This window comes from Condylura cristata, unplaced genomic scaffold (genome assembly GCF_000260355.1).
Source record: "Condylura cristata isolate star-nosed mole 26May11 unplaced genomic scaffold, ConCri1.0 scaffold00029, whole genome shotgun sequence".
NCBI lineage: Eukaryota > Metazoa > Chordata > Mammalia > Eulipotyphla > Talpidae > Condylura > Condylura cristata.
In genome coordinates this window covers 18,997,691-19,011,558 of record NW_004567130.1, presented here as the reverse complement: position 1 = coordinate 19,011,558, position 13,868 = coordinate 18,997,691, and the positions used below count along the sequence as shown (strand labels likewise).

The 13,868-nt window shown below is 61.4% G+C and overlaps 1 protein-coding gene across 1 annotated transcript in view; it reads right to left on the bottom strand.

The window, feature by feature from the left end:
* The window catches only part of ACTN2 (actinin, alpha 2), a 28,667-nt gene that overhangs the window by 11,191 nt on the left and 3,608 nt on the right, over positions 1-13,868 (bottom strand). The window contains exons 4-11 of the mRNA XM_012730854.1: positions 12,913-13,000; positions 11,493-11,571; positions 9,062-9,143; positions 5,927-6,012; positions 4,669-4,761; positions 2,938-3,168; positions 1,602-1,749; positions 754-904 (exon numbers count right to left, since the gene is read on the bottom strand). Of these exons, the coding sequence (XP_012586308.1) occupies positions 754-904; positions 1,602-1,749; positions 2,938-3,168; positions 4,669-4,761; positions 5,927-6,012; positions 9,062-9,143; positions 11,493-11,571; positions 12,913-13,000 (958 nt within the window). The remainder of the gene's footprint in view (positions 1-753; positions 905-1,601; positions 1,750-2,937; positions 3,169-4,668; positions 4,762-5,926; positions 6,013-9,061; positions 9,144-11,492; positions 11,572-12,912; positions 13,001-13,868) is intronic.

Here is a 13,868-nt window from a genome sequence, read left to right as displayed (position 1 = left end):
CGGCCCCAACAGCAGAGCGAGTCGGGGCGCAGCGTCGGCGAGTCGGGGCGCAGCGTCGGCGCACCCGTGGTGGCCGCTCTGGCAGGGCAAAGGACGCGCCCTTGGGCAGCCGTGTGTCCAGAGGGGACACTTCTGGCCTGGCAGGCAGAGCCTTGTTCCTCAGACGGAGAAGCCCTGACTTGCCGAAAGCCGCGCGCCAGACAACCAAGCGCGAGACGGTCTCACCGAGTCTCGCAGCACCCGGCCCGTGCGTCCTCTGGGGCTCTGCCCGGGCACCCTCTCCTGCCAGGCCCCCCATAAAGCAAGCGACATGCAAACAGCACGTGTTTGCTGTTAAAGAAGGGCGGGTGGGTGTCTCTCAGGGGCGTGTACTGGCCTGGCTGCCTGCCCTGTCTGCGGGGTGGCGCCCCATCCTGCAGCCGGAGCCTGCTCTCCAGCCCTCCACGCTTACTCCCCTAGGGGTGAGAGCCCTCAAGGCAGCCCCGCGGGGTGCTGGGCCGAGGCCCTGCCCACCAGAGACACTCCTGAAGGGAGTGCACCTGCTTGGCCCCAGAGGGCCCCCCAACCCCCCACCCCCACAGCCCCGCAGGGCTCACTGTCATTTGGGCCCAGGAAGGGAAGGTGGCACCCACCCTTCACCCCCACCCCACCCCCACCCCCACCCCCGCTGCCCAGGCAGGGCTGGGGCTTGGGCTCCCTCCCCGCGGCCCAGCTCCCCGTCCCCCAGCCGGGCCAGCCGCCCCGACCACGCACTTGAGCTCCTGGGCGATGGCGGCGATCTGCTCCACACGGTCCTGGTGCGCCGCCAGGTCACTCTCAAACGCCTCGTGCTTCCGCAGCAGCGCCCGCACCTCGGTCAGCGAGGCGGACTCGTAGTCCTTCTGCAGCAGGATCTGCTCTTTGCCTGCAAAGCCAGGGCGGGGCGAAGCCTGACGTCGCGCAAAGGCAGTAAGGTCCCGGGGACCCTTCAGGCTCCCGGACCGGGCCCGGCCCAGGGGCCAGCGTGTCCCGGGTTGCAGCTGGGAAGTGGCGGGGCTGGGCCAGGGTGCTCCGCGCCAGGCGCCAGGCCCACGCCCAGGACGCCCCTCACCGTGAGAGGCCAGTGAGAGAGCCAGAGGGCCACAGGGGAGAGGGAGCCCCTGGTCTGTCTAGTGCAGACTAGTAGGTAACAGGGAGCAAGGTGCCGCGGCACGGGCAGGTGGCAGGAGGCACAGACATCAGGTGGGCCGCGCTGACGAAGGCAGCCGCAAGCCGCGGGCAGTGGCCTCCCGCCACGGCACTTGGCGCGCGTTGTGCTGGCTGAGCCGCTGGGCCAGGGCTGCCTGAGCCGCAGTCGCGGCCGGACGGACACTGAGCCGGAGGGAAGGAAGCGGCGGGCCAGGCCCAGCGCGGGCGAGGGCGGAGGGTCTCCTCCCCGTCTAACTTTCCAAAGGGGCGGGGCTGTCGGAGGGGAAGAGAAAAGCGGGAGGGAGGACTCCAAGTGCTGCTTTCTGCACAGCACAGAGGCCGCTCGGGAGAAGCAACCTCTAGCACCCACTTGCAGACGCCCAGTACCGGCACACAGAGCAGGAGGGCGGCGCCGGCCGGCCGCGGCGGCTCACCGTAGGCCCACGTCTCGTGCGTGGAGGCCTTCTGCTTGAACTTCTCCGCCAGGTGCTCCAAGCGCTCCAGCCTGCGGATCTCGTTGAGCAGCCACTCCTCGTAGCCCTTCTCCGCCTGCTCCAGTCGCTGCCAGGCCCCCGCGATATCCTGCACGCAGCGGACAGCGCCTCAGCCGCGGCTGCCGCCCCGCGGCCCTCCAGCGGACTGGACGCTGCTGCTCTGCTCCCGCCTGCCTCAGGCTCACACGCACCTCCCCGGGCCCAGCCTGCACCTGCCTGAGTTGCATCACCAGGGCCTTCAAAAGCGATAGTTTTGTTTGAAAAAAAACGGCCGTTGTTGGCTCGTGTCAGTAGCAAGTGCCTGGTGCTCCCCCAGGTGCGGACAGAGGCCGGTGAGCCTCGGCTCTCTCAACAGAAATGAGGCCTCGCAGCGATGCGCCCACCACGACGCTTACTCGGGGCCGCGGCCTCAGTCCTGCAGGCTGTCAGCTGCCAGCCACTGTCCCGGGCACCTCGTGTGCCCCAGGTGCGACGGGCAAACACTGCCCGTCAGGAACTGGCCCGTCGCTTCATAGTTCTCAAGGAATAAAGGCAGGCCCTCCCTGGGGCGCAGGGGTTAGAGCACCGTGAAGCTAACTGCAGCCCTGCAGTGCGAGCTCGACCCCTGGCTGGGGAGGGACCCCAGGGCGCAGCAGACCCCTCCTGTCCCCCCACTGCTCCCCGCAGCAGTGGGTTTCAGTCGATCTGCCTGTTCTGCTCCCCGTTCTGCCTCTGGGGAGCCCTCTCCCCTTACACCTCTGGCCTGCACCCAAGTTGTTGTGTGCATAAATAAATACATCTCAAAGAAAGAAAGGAAGAAGGCCCGCGGGCCGGCAGCATCAAGCAGCACGTTGAGCACGGTGACCGCCAGGGCTGAGTGGTGGGGCAGGAAGAAGGCAGGTGGAAGGCGCTTGGAAAGGAGGCAGGGGTCGCCAGGGTCCAGGGACAGCCGCTGGTTCCACAGAAAGGCCCAGTGGAGGGGACGGGCAGGCCACTGGTCCCCAAGGGCGAGGGAAGAAGGGCAGGGCACGGGCTCAGGAGGCCGGGAGGGTGGCCCCAGGCCACGAGGTGCGCCACGAGCCGAATGGTGTGGGCGGGAGGGCGCGGGTGCTGGGGGTGGGGAGCGCCCTCACCCATGCCACCGGGTCTGCTCTGCCCCGCGCCCCAACGGCGGGGGAGGCCAAGCTGCCGGGCAGTGGGGGCAGCCAGGGCCGGACTGCGGGGTTACGGGGCCAGCCAGGGCTGTCTCCTCGCCAGAGGGTCGGGAAGACCAGCGGGCTCCGCGGGGGACACTCACCGACACCATCTTGCCCTCGGAGGGCATGAAGGCCGGCCGGTTGCTGATGCGCAGCTTGGTCTGCAGCGTGTTGAAGTTGATCTCCAGCTGGCACTTCTCCTGCACCTTGGGCGGCTTGTGCTTGCGCCGGTAGTCGCGGAAGTCCTCCAGCTTCTGCTGCATGGCCTTCATGGTCTTCTCCGGTGTCCGGTTCTCCAGCCAGGGGATGGTGCGGCGGATCCACTCCAAAAGCTGCCCCAGACACAAGTGGGCGCTGAGGGCACGCCCGGCTGCCCCCGGCGGAGCAGGCGCCGGCGCAGGCCGTGGACTAAGTCCACGTTCCAGGACGCAGGCGAGGGCTGTCCCCACCCAGACCGAAAGGGAGGACGTGCCGCTGGGCACTGCGGCAGGGACGCCCCGGCCACGCGTCGCGAGGCGGTCCCGTGGTGCCACAGACAGGTGGGAAACGTGAGGCCACGCCAGTCACTTCACACGAAAACGTGATGTTACGGGGACCGGACACGACAGACAGATGCTGGGGCCTGGAAATGAACAACAGCAACAGCCCGAACCTGACGTGGTGGGACGCGGGGTCAAACCTGGGAGCCCGCGCTCACTGGCCTAGGGGTTTGGGCTTCTGAGAAGTTTCCATCTGGGGACTATTCCCCGCAAAGGGTCGCGAATCCGCGCAAAGTGGACGCAAGATCCGAGTGAGCGTTCACACCAGCTTCCCAAGGAAAAGCTGCGTGACGGGGACGGACGCACTCCCCGGCACGAGGCCAGCCACGCCCGGGCCTCAGGAAGGGCCGGCCAGCGGCCACGCGCAGTGCGTGTCTGTGGCTCGGGCTGAGGGGCGCCACATGTGCAGACCCTCGCTCCAGGGTCGGGGGGGCAGGGGGAAGACCGACAGGACACCCAGCAGCTGCCCAGCTCTCTGTGTCCTGGCCCGGCCTGACGGTGGCTCGCGCGCAGGCCGTCGGGGGACGCCTGAGGCAGCAGTGTGTACGGGTCAACTCGTGCGGCGCTCCCTGGTAGATCCATCCGCGAGTGCCGGCAGGCGGAGCCCGCGCGTCGGTAAGTTACCTCAGACCTCAGCGCAGACGCTCCAGCCTCTGGCCCGTGTCGCCGTGACCGCGTGAGGCCAGAGCGGCTGTGGCCACAGCCCTAACTCAGCCCCCGGGGTTCTGGGGAGCGCCACGTCACGGCAGTGCCACGCTCCGCTTTCTGCTATGCAGGATCTCACCAAAATGCGGCTGAGGAGTCGTGCGCCAAGTCAGAGACCTCATCTCTGAGGTGGGTGGGGGAGGGGCCGCTCTGCTCCCCCAGTCTCCCCTCAGTATTTACAGGCACACACAGACCATCGCCTCTCACGACAGGTGGGCAGCGTCCCCGCCGCTGGGACCCCCGCGGAGCAGGCTCCTGAGTGTGCCGGGCACCGCGTGCAGCACCGGTGGCCAACAGCGTGGCAGTGTCACGGGGTGTCTGACCCAGGCTACTCAGCTAAGCGCGGGACCCCGCTCTGCTCCCTAAAACATGCAGAACTCTGGCTCTGGCCTGGTTAGAAAGGCCCTGGGGACCTCTGCTCTACTAGCCACCTCAGCCCAGAATCGACGCTGTGGCCCAGGGCACCGTCCTGCTTTCATCCTGTCGCAGTGAAAAACGCGAAGGAGAGAAAACACAGACGGCCACGTCCACCCTCGGGCCTCACCCTGGGGCGGCACAAAGCAGGACCGCGGGGCCCAGTTCCTTTACCTCACTCGCTAGCCTCTCATATTCTTCCATCAGCCTCTCATTCTCTTGATTCACAGCGAGAACCTTACATATCCTGTTAGCCGCTGTCTCGGCCTGTAAAACACAATAGGTAAACAGACAGCTCTGTGGACAAGGAGAGCGGACACCACACCCGAGGGGAGGGGCGGCCGGGCGCCCTTGGGCCAGGGCGGCCTGCGCCAGGATCGGCCATGGTGCGAGGAGTCACCGCACACCTGCTTTACAGTTTCACACAGATGCACACGGATAGACTGTAGAGAATAACAGGGAGACACCATTAGTCTACACACGCCTTGCTGAAGGAGACGAAGCAAAATGCAGGCACGTTAGTAACGGAGGTCTACAGGGTGAGGGAAACAGAGGCCTGCAGCCCCCCGGCACCCGGCTGTGTACTCTCCTGACTCCTCGCACCCTCAGGCGAGGGCACTGTCAAGGGCGCCAGACACTGGACCCACGGTGCAGCGAGGCCCTGGACTCCTGTCACTTGCCCTGGACGCCTGTCACTCGCCGGGACCAAGAGGCTCAGGGCTCGGCTGACCCGCTGAGGAGCCGGTGAGGCCATAAATGACTCCCTGTTGCCCTTCTGCGGGGGGAGCTGGGGCCAGGGGCCTGTGATGAGTGGAAGGAGCATGTGGCCCTGCACTCTATGGCCTCACCGCTGAGCCCGCTTAGTGCTGTGGTGGGACATGGCCATGGCATCACACTGTCCACCCCAACCTGGGCGAACAGAGACAGTGAAGAGGCCAAAAACAAGCGGGGACTTGGGAGGAGGGGCGGGCTGAAGCCATGCGGCACAGTGTCTCTCTGACTGTCCTAAAGAGCGCAAGTCTCCTTGTGTGCTAGCTCTTCAGCGCATTGAGATGGGTCTGCCCGACGCGGGTGGCCAGCTCCTGGGCAGGGCGGGACCCTCTGGGCGCCGGAGAGGAGAGAGCCCGGCGTCCAGTGCCCCCATCACCCCTTCTACGCTCAGCCACTGTGGCTCAGCTTTCATGGCACTCGATTCTCTTTTTTGCTAAAGCACAAGTGTTTCTCACAGCAGACTCGTGAAATCAAAGCACACCTCAGAGGGGAAGAGACAGAAAACACTTCAGGGACGGTCTATTGTTGCGCTGCAGGAGGCGGCCGCTGTAAGACACGCAGCGCCCGGTGGGGTTGGAGAACACACGCCCAGGCACACGCACACGCACACACACACCACGACACCCGCCGCGGGCGCGGCCGGCTCACGCGTGTGCTGTACCTGCTCCGCTCCCGCGAAAGCATGGTAGAAGCAGGAGACGTACGTCATGATAGCTCGCTCATCGGGTTTGGGGGTGTTCACAATGTCTGAAGGGGGGGAGATAACACAGAGACAAACACACGCACAGATGAAGAGCAGGAACCGGGGTGAACGAAGGGGAGAACAGCTGGTGGGTGCTGACTGGCGCTCTGTGTGTGTCCAGGGCCCACGCTCTGACCCCCAGGAGGGCAGGCGCCCTGACAGGACCCCTGTCCGCTCCTGCCCCTCGGTGAGTTCTGAAAGGGCAGCCAGGCCCCTTCCCAAGGGGAGCTGTGAGCTGGTGCCAAAGCCACCCCACTGCAGTCCGCGCCCTCGAGGCCTCGCGGCTCTCGCTGGGGGGGTCATCTGCCACTGTGCACAAGTCGCCTGCAAACATCTGGCGGGGCTCTCTCCCCGTCTCCCTGCCACCTCCTATGCCCCCTGCCCTGCTGCTGCCTGCACCGTAGACGCCGCTGGGTGTGTGAGGCTGAAACTGACTGGAGAGGGACGGATGGATCAAATCTCAGGGTCCGCTGCAATGGCCCAAGGGCCTGAGTGCGACGCCCGGCCAGGGAGTGGCCCCCGGGGTCCAGCAGACCTCCCCCGCTGTGGCCTCCCCACTGCTCCCCTCAGCAGTGTGTTTCAGTGGGTCAGACTGGTGTGCTCCCCACTCTGTCCCTGGGGAGTCCTCCCACCCACTCCTCATCTCTGGTCTATACCCCAGTGTTTCTATGCAAAATAAAATTTACTGGAGAGCATATCTCCTAAGGCCTTCTACACGTACTTACCACGCCACACAGGAAGTCACCAAGAGTGACAAAACCTCTAAAGAGAAGGGTATGCACAGCTTACGTTAGCACGCCTGCCGCTACCACCTACATTAGCTGCCGAAATAATCAGCAGGTCACCCGTGCCTGCTCTCTAGTTCAGCCCAGCTCAGTCACGGGCAGGGCGAAGCGCAAGATTCCCGCGATTCCCTACGGTGAAAAGTAGCCAGTGCTATTCGTAGAGAATGTGGGGTTGTGGAACAGCATGGAATGTTCTGGAAAACAAACACGAATGGCAGAATATCGCATGGACAGAAAAAGTAAGTTTCAAAGAAAACTAGACTAAAAAAGACAAATGACTGCAGAACCAGATGGGTCTCCTTGCTCGGAGGAAAATGGGAGGGAAAAAAGAGAAAACAATCGGGAAAAACTAGACACAGAAGGTGAAGGGTGAGCGGTGACTTCTGTTGTGCATCTCACCTTCTGTGCCCCAGCAAAAGCATGATAGTAACAGGAAACATAAGTCATTATGGCTCGCTCATCAGGTCTGGCAGTGTGTGCTAAATCTGTGTGGAGAAAAGAGGGTTAACTGTTCGGCTGTTCCCACAGCGCAGACGCCTGACGCTGGGCGCCTCAGAGAGGACCTGGCAGCGGATCCTTCCCCTCACATCTCACACACCTGCCTCACCAAAACCTCGGCTCACACCTGTCACACCCTGAGCCGTGCCTCTGGGCACCCTGGGCAGCTGTCAGTGGAAATGATGGGTTGTCGAGGAGCCCCGGCCAGCGGGATTCTACAGACGGCCACACGGCCCGGAGACCCATCACCGCACACGGACCTCCGTGTGCGGTGAGCAAGGTCCTCTGCACGTCCATAGGGAGCATAAGAACCCACAAATGTAAACCCGGTGCTCACCAGGTCTTTGGAAGAAAATCAGATGAACAACTCTGACGGCCTTCAGAAGCATGAAGGACAGTGAAGATGAGGAAGAGTTTCAGCTTTTCTGTATTTACATAGAATGAGTGGCCCCATAAACTACTCAAAAACCCCCTTAGGGGGTTCAGAAGCCAACACAGAAGACAGTAAGGTCAGTGGCAGCAGACGAGTCAGCAATGGAGAGGTGGAGACCAGCTGATGGCATCACGATAGAAGAGTGAGAGGACAGGTTAGCAAGCACCGTGGTGACGGTGAGCCCGTGTGCGAGCCCAAACCCCAAGAGTGGTCTTGGGGAGTCGCAGGGCCATGCCCCCCCACTTCCTTGGAGAAGTTAGTCTATAGATATAATAATATAGTGTGGGCACCTTCTTCTGAGGCATTAAAAAGGGAAAGTGAAGCAAAGCGATGGGAGACGAGGGTGGGCCCCAAGAGGGGGAGGCACTGAACAAGCAGGCACGCACCCCGCCAGCCACGGAAGGTGAACAGCGTGGTCGGGCCAGAGGAGGGCTCAAGGCTAAGGAAAACCCAGGAAACAGCGGCACTCAGCCAGTCCGGGAAATATCAGTGGCGACCTGGCTGTGTCTCGAGTTGCCTCAGGCAGGGATGGATGCGACGGAAGGTGAATTTCCTGTCTCACCTATCTTCTCCTCTGTGGTATCCCAGCTACTAAGTCCAGTGGGTAACCCCTAGATAGTCACCTTCCGTATGGAAAGGTCACGCGAATCCAAACCCCGCTTAGAGAGGAGAGATGAACAGAAGAGGGGCACTTCCCTGAGTTCGTGCCCTTATCTGGAAATAGTTTTGCAGATATGATCAGGCTCAGATGAGGTCAAGCTGGAGTAGGGAGAGCGCGTGTCTCTGTGACTAGCGTCCTCACAAGGAGAGACACAGACGCAGGAAGGCAGCTGGCTAAGCGCAGGTCAGAGACCAGAGAGATGCTGCCACAGGCTGTGGAACTTCTGGACACCTGGAGCTTTGAGAAGCTGGACGAGCAAAGAAGGTCCTCCAGAGTCCACGAGGGAACATGGCAGCGTGATATGATCGCCAAAGGGGAGAAAAGAGGTTGCCTGCTGACTGTCACCAGAGCCTGGCTTTTCTCAACAAGGCCAGCCGGGGAAGCATTGGGCCACTAAGGGAAAGGACGTTAGCCCCAACACAGGGCACTGTTACAGATAAACGAAAACGCAAAAACAGACGTGTTCTGTCTCTCTGCCATGCCAGCTTTGCGGGTGTGTTTTGGGTGTGTGGCGTCTGGACAGTGAGTGGGAACAAGCTACACGTGAAGTTCTCCACTACCCAAGGGACCTGTGACAGAGATCTCCTTGGCGCCTGAGTGTCGCGGCTGGGACATCCCCCACGTGGACCCTGCATGGGCCGTGAGGTCTCCTGTGAGTGGTCAGCCCGCGCTCTCACCTTCTGCATCCAACATCTTGGGAATGTCCAGATGCTTCTCTGCGATTTCCATGGCCAGGTTAATGTTTCCTACCGGGTCATCCTGCATGAGAAACAGCATCGCAGGTGTTTAGAAGTTCTTTCTTGATCAGCACTGACCATGAATGCGTCTTGTCTACCTCACTTTTCCCCTCCACACGTAACCAGTGTAGTAAAACAATCTCTTCCTTTCTCAGGCACTTGACACACAGAGCGATATCACACGTGGCACAAAACCATGCGTGCTGCAACTCGTTAAAGGTGAGAACAGGTGTAAAAGCAAATGATTGGTGGGGGGAGGGGAGTTGGGAGACACTCAGGGGAAACACCCTGGATACCTCAGAGCTTATTTTCAACTCTATTAATAACAAAATTTAAGTGATTACAATACATGATGGAACACACATTTTTCCAGATCTGGAAGGGAATCATGGGAAAATATCTGTTCCATAAGAATAAAAATAGCTTTCTTTTGACATTTAAGAAAGCCACTGATAAAACTCAGGACCCTAAGGACGGATGGCTGCAAGGGTACATAGAGACGAGCATAAACTCCCCGAAGATGAAAACTGTCACGAACAGCTGAAATGGGACGGGGAATGAAAGGGAAGTCGAAGTGAGGAGTACGTTAGTCTCAGGCCACGGTGAGGAATTTGACATAAGCGCCATTTACACACTTCAGAAACGGCAACGCTTCGCAAGAAGCACAATCATGTTAGTCTGGTTGAAACACCGAAGAGAGTGCAGGCTTCCCAGACACGCTCTCAGTGCTCGGCGCTGAGCCAGGTCAGCCGCCAGCCTCAGTAGTTACAGTTCTCTCAGGCAAAAAGCGTGTTCAATGAAGGTTGTTTCTACAGAGCACATAATCATTTCACTGAAGACAGTTAATGAGCCTTACCTGCACAGTTTATGCCAAATAGCTAAGCGCCAGTTTCTTTTTCTTTGTTCTTTATAAGAAAAATTTCAGCAGTGGGACTCCTGAGGCTTTGTGTAAACTCCCTCACTCAGCTTTCACTTGCAAGATAAAATGTGGCAATTTCTTATTCTCTTGGCCCAGCTTCTGGCCTTGGGACCTTGAGAAGATCAGAGAATCCCTCGCTACTTTCAAGGGTAGAACTGAAGTGGTAACAGCACCCACTGAGGGTGCCTCAGATCACATTTTCTGTGCACTATGAGGAGTGAACGAACATGTGGGTTTGCTCAACATGTGCGTGATAGATGATGACATGTTAGCAGACAGGCATGTGCGATACATGCTCGTGGGTGTCTAATCTAGAGCTCTATTAGGTCTTAGGTGCTTCTGTTCATTAGCAGTTTTTTATCCCTCTTAGGTGGCGAGTACCACAGGTCTCTTGGCCTTTTGCAGTAAAAACTGACCGTGGTGAATGGCTGACGGAACTCGTTCTAGCTGGCATATAGACTCTCCTTTCGCAAATGAGAAAGCTAGGTAGGAAAAAATAAACACTATCTGTCAGAAACACTGCCCCAAAGGCAGCTATTGGCACTGACTTTGAACTGACTCACAAAACTGAGCACGATGCGACTCACGGCTACTTGGGAAAGCCAGAAATCTCGGGGTGCTCCGTTCTCTTAGTCAAACTCCGCTCGAGGACTGTGGCACTGGCCTTCACAATGCAAGACAGTTCACAGGCTGTCCCCAGCGCAGTTGCGCCAGGCACTGGGTGCCAAGCAGTCGACTCTGAAGACGGCACCAAAGCCAGGACGCGTCCAGCGGTCACACACCCCACGCCGGGGAGGGCAGCATGCAATGGACCCCACAGCAAGACACAGACACACCGTGGACGGCCAGGCACGTCCCAACCGGGCAATGCGCTGGAAGCAGCACTGGGGACGGTGTCTGGGCTGTTGTTTGCTGGCCTGCAGGGTGGGGACAGGGCACGTGCTGCTTTCTGCCATCACAGATTACATTTTCAAATGACTTTGAGAGAGAGAATCTGAAGAATAGTATCTGAAGCTTAAGCACATTAAGCTGAAGCTTAAAGAGAGAGTGCAAAGTTGGATTTTCTAAACAGAGAAGAGCCAAAAAGAGATAAAAAGCCCAGCGCCTTCCCAGAGTCACTAATATCGCCATCACGTGGCAAGGACGTGACTGGGCCCTGAGGGACAGATCTGAAAGGAAAGGCCGGGAGATCTGGGAAGGCTTGGGATAGCTGCAGCTTTCTTCTTCCACAAAGTGCGTGCTGCTCTCCTGTCTACAGTCTCGGGGTGGGGGGACTCAGTCTTCGCAGGCAAGTCCACAAGTCTGCCAAAGCCACTGAGCCCGACGGGGCAGAGGGTCTCGGCCGGCTGGGCTGTGCTGGCGGCCACGGCGGTGCCCTCACGAGCTCATGCCAACTGCTCGTTCTCAGGGCAGCATGCTGGGGCGGGGCGGGGCAGGGCGGGGCGCCCAGACCTTGTTGAGCTTTGAGTAGTCAATGAGGTCGGGCCGGTGTCTGTGGATGAGCGCACAGAGGCCCAGGCCGTCCTTCCAGCTGCAGACGCAGAGAGCAGGAGTGAGTGGCCGGACGTGGCGGCTGGCGGGCTCCCGTCTGCCTGGCTCCCGACGGCAGCCCGCGCCCCTCCCGGCCCACCCGAGGCCTGGCTGCCCCTTGCATGTGCGCCCCTTTCTGGGGGTCCTGAGATCTCCCCGTGCGCCTCTGCGCCCCATGTCCACAGCCCCGGGCGCTCCCCGTCCCGCTCCCAGGCTGCCCGCTCGCCCACTGCCCGCCTAAAAGGCCAGGAAGCGCCTTCCTGCAGTTGTCACCACACAAGGGCCCCGCCGGTTGGCAGGTTCTGAATTCTTCTTTCCTTCCTAAGGCTTGCAGGGACCTGAGGGCGCGGCAGGAAGACCTGGCGCCCAGCCTGTCTCCCGCAGATGCCAGCACCAAGGCTGCCTGGGACAGTGTTGGAGTTTGCCAGGGCTGGGCCGGGCTCCCCAGAGCAGGGAGCACCAGGAGTTCTGCCCCTCAGAAGTCGGGGGAGGAGACCCCAGGGTTTCCCACACGGCTGAAGCGCTTGTGCCAGGAAGAAACGCAGGCCGAGAGGAGCCGCAGGGCGGCTGACAGCCACGAGGCAGGAGGTCCCGGCCGCGCCCTCCTTGTCGCCCCAGGCAGCACCTGTGGGCCGGGCTCCCCCACTCGGGCTGGCCTGCGGCCCACGCTCGGGAGACGCCCCAAGAACAGCTATCCACCTAGAACAGCGCCCCGACTCTGCGCGACGTATCCTAATCTTCCGTTCCTGGTGACCCCAAGTGGCTGGGCCCCTTTCTGTCCCGGGAGTGCCAGCGCCCACGGAGTGACGCTGTCACCAGCTGCCCCCTCACACAGCCACAGCATAGGGCAGAAGCAGGTGACGAAAGCACGTGCCCTCCGGGGGGCCAGTCTTGTCAGAGGTGCAGGGCAGCGGGCCAAGCACTTTCTGCACGGCCAGGGCAGACCCCGACTGGCCCTTCCTGGCCGGCCCCTCCCCATGCAGAAGCCCACACGAGGGGAGCCTCGGACATGCCGCAGGCTCGGGGACCTTCTGGCGCTGGGTGCGACTCGCTGAACAACGCAGTCCTGCCCGGCCAGCCCCGCAGACCTTCACCAGACTTTTCCCCAGAGGCCCGCGTGCGCCCACGGCCCAGACGAGTCGGGACACCCGGCCCGGCCCCCCTGGCCCGCAGCCGGGCCCCAACACCCCTCGAACAGCGCTGCCCTGATGTGGCGACAAGGCGCCCACAGCGCCGGGTGGGCCCTGACCCACAGGCCCGCGGACAGGCGGGAGACTCTGGCGCGGGGGCAGTGCCCACGCCGCCCTGTGGCCTCGGGACGCCCGGGGGGCCGCTCGCTCACCTGGTGTGGAAGTTCTGGATGTTCACGTTTCTGTAGGGCGCCGTCTTCCTCTGGCACCAGAGCAGCAGCCCTTCTTTGGCAGACGTCTCTGCAAAGACCATCAGCACAGCGTCACGGGCCGATGCCCACAGCCCAGTCTGCCGCGCCAGCCTGCCCCTCGCTCTCGGCCACCTCGGGGCGGCCGCGCGGACGCGGCTGCTGCTCTCCTCCCTCCTGGCGACCTGCTCCAGGGCCTGCCTCGGGGGACACTCGGGGCCTTATAACGGATCCTGCGGGGAGGCCTCCCTGGGCGCAGCGTCCATCTCAGCACCGCGGAGCTGGGGCCACCCCCGGCCAGGGTGGACCCCGGGGCGCGGCAGGCCCCCCATCTTCCCGCTGCCCCTCAGCAGTGTGCTCAGTCCATCCGCCTGTGCTGCTCCCCGCTCTGTCTCTGGTGAATCCTCTCACCCCCCGCACCTCTGGCCTGCATCCCAGTTCTGTGTGCATGAATAAATTAAAAAAGAAGGACCCTGCAGAAACAAGTGACGACATGAACACACGCGCAGACTGCAGGGCCTCTGGGAACACCCCCTCTTCCAACGAAAAACTGCAAATGCTTCTAGTCCACGACGTGGCCAACCTGCCACTCACCTCGTGCCTAATCTGCACGCATAAGTAGGCGGAGCTCACCGAGGTCCCCACGTGCCCCCAGATTCCCTCACCCAGTGACTGTGTAACCGCAAAGGCTCTCACTGCAGAGTCTCAGACGCGGCCACTTGAGTTTCCACCAAGTTTTCAAAAACTCAACCACGTGCCACAGCTCAAGGTTAGAGCGCTGGCTCATAGCAGAACCTCAGCCTGGGGCTGCCGGAGAAGTCAGCCTGGGCCAGCGCACCCCAGTCCTGCTTGGGCCAGAGCACCCCAGCCCTGCTTGGGCCAGAGCACCCCAGTCCTGCTTGGGCCAGAGCACCCCAGTC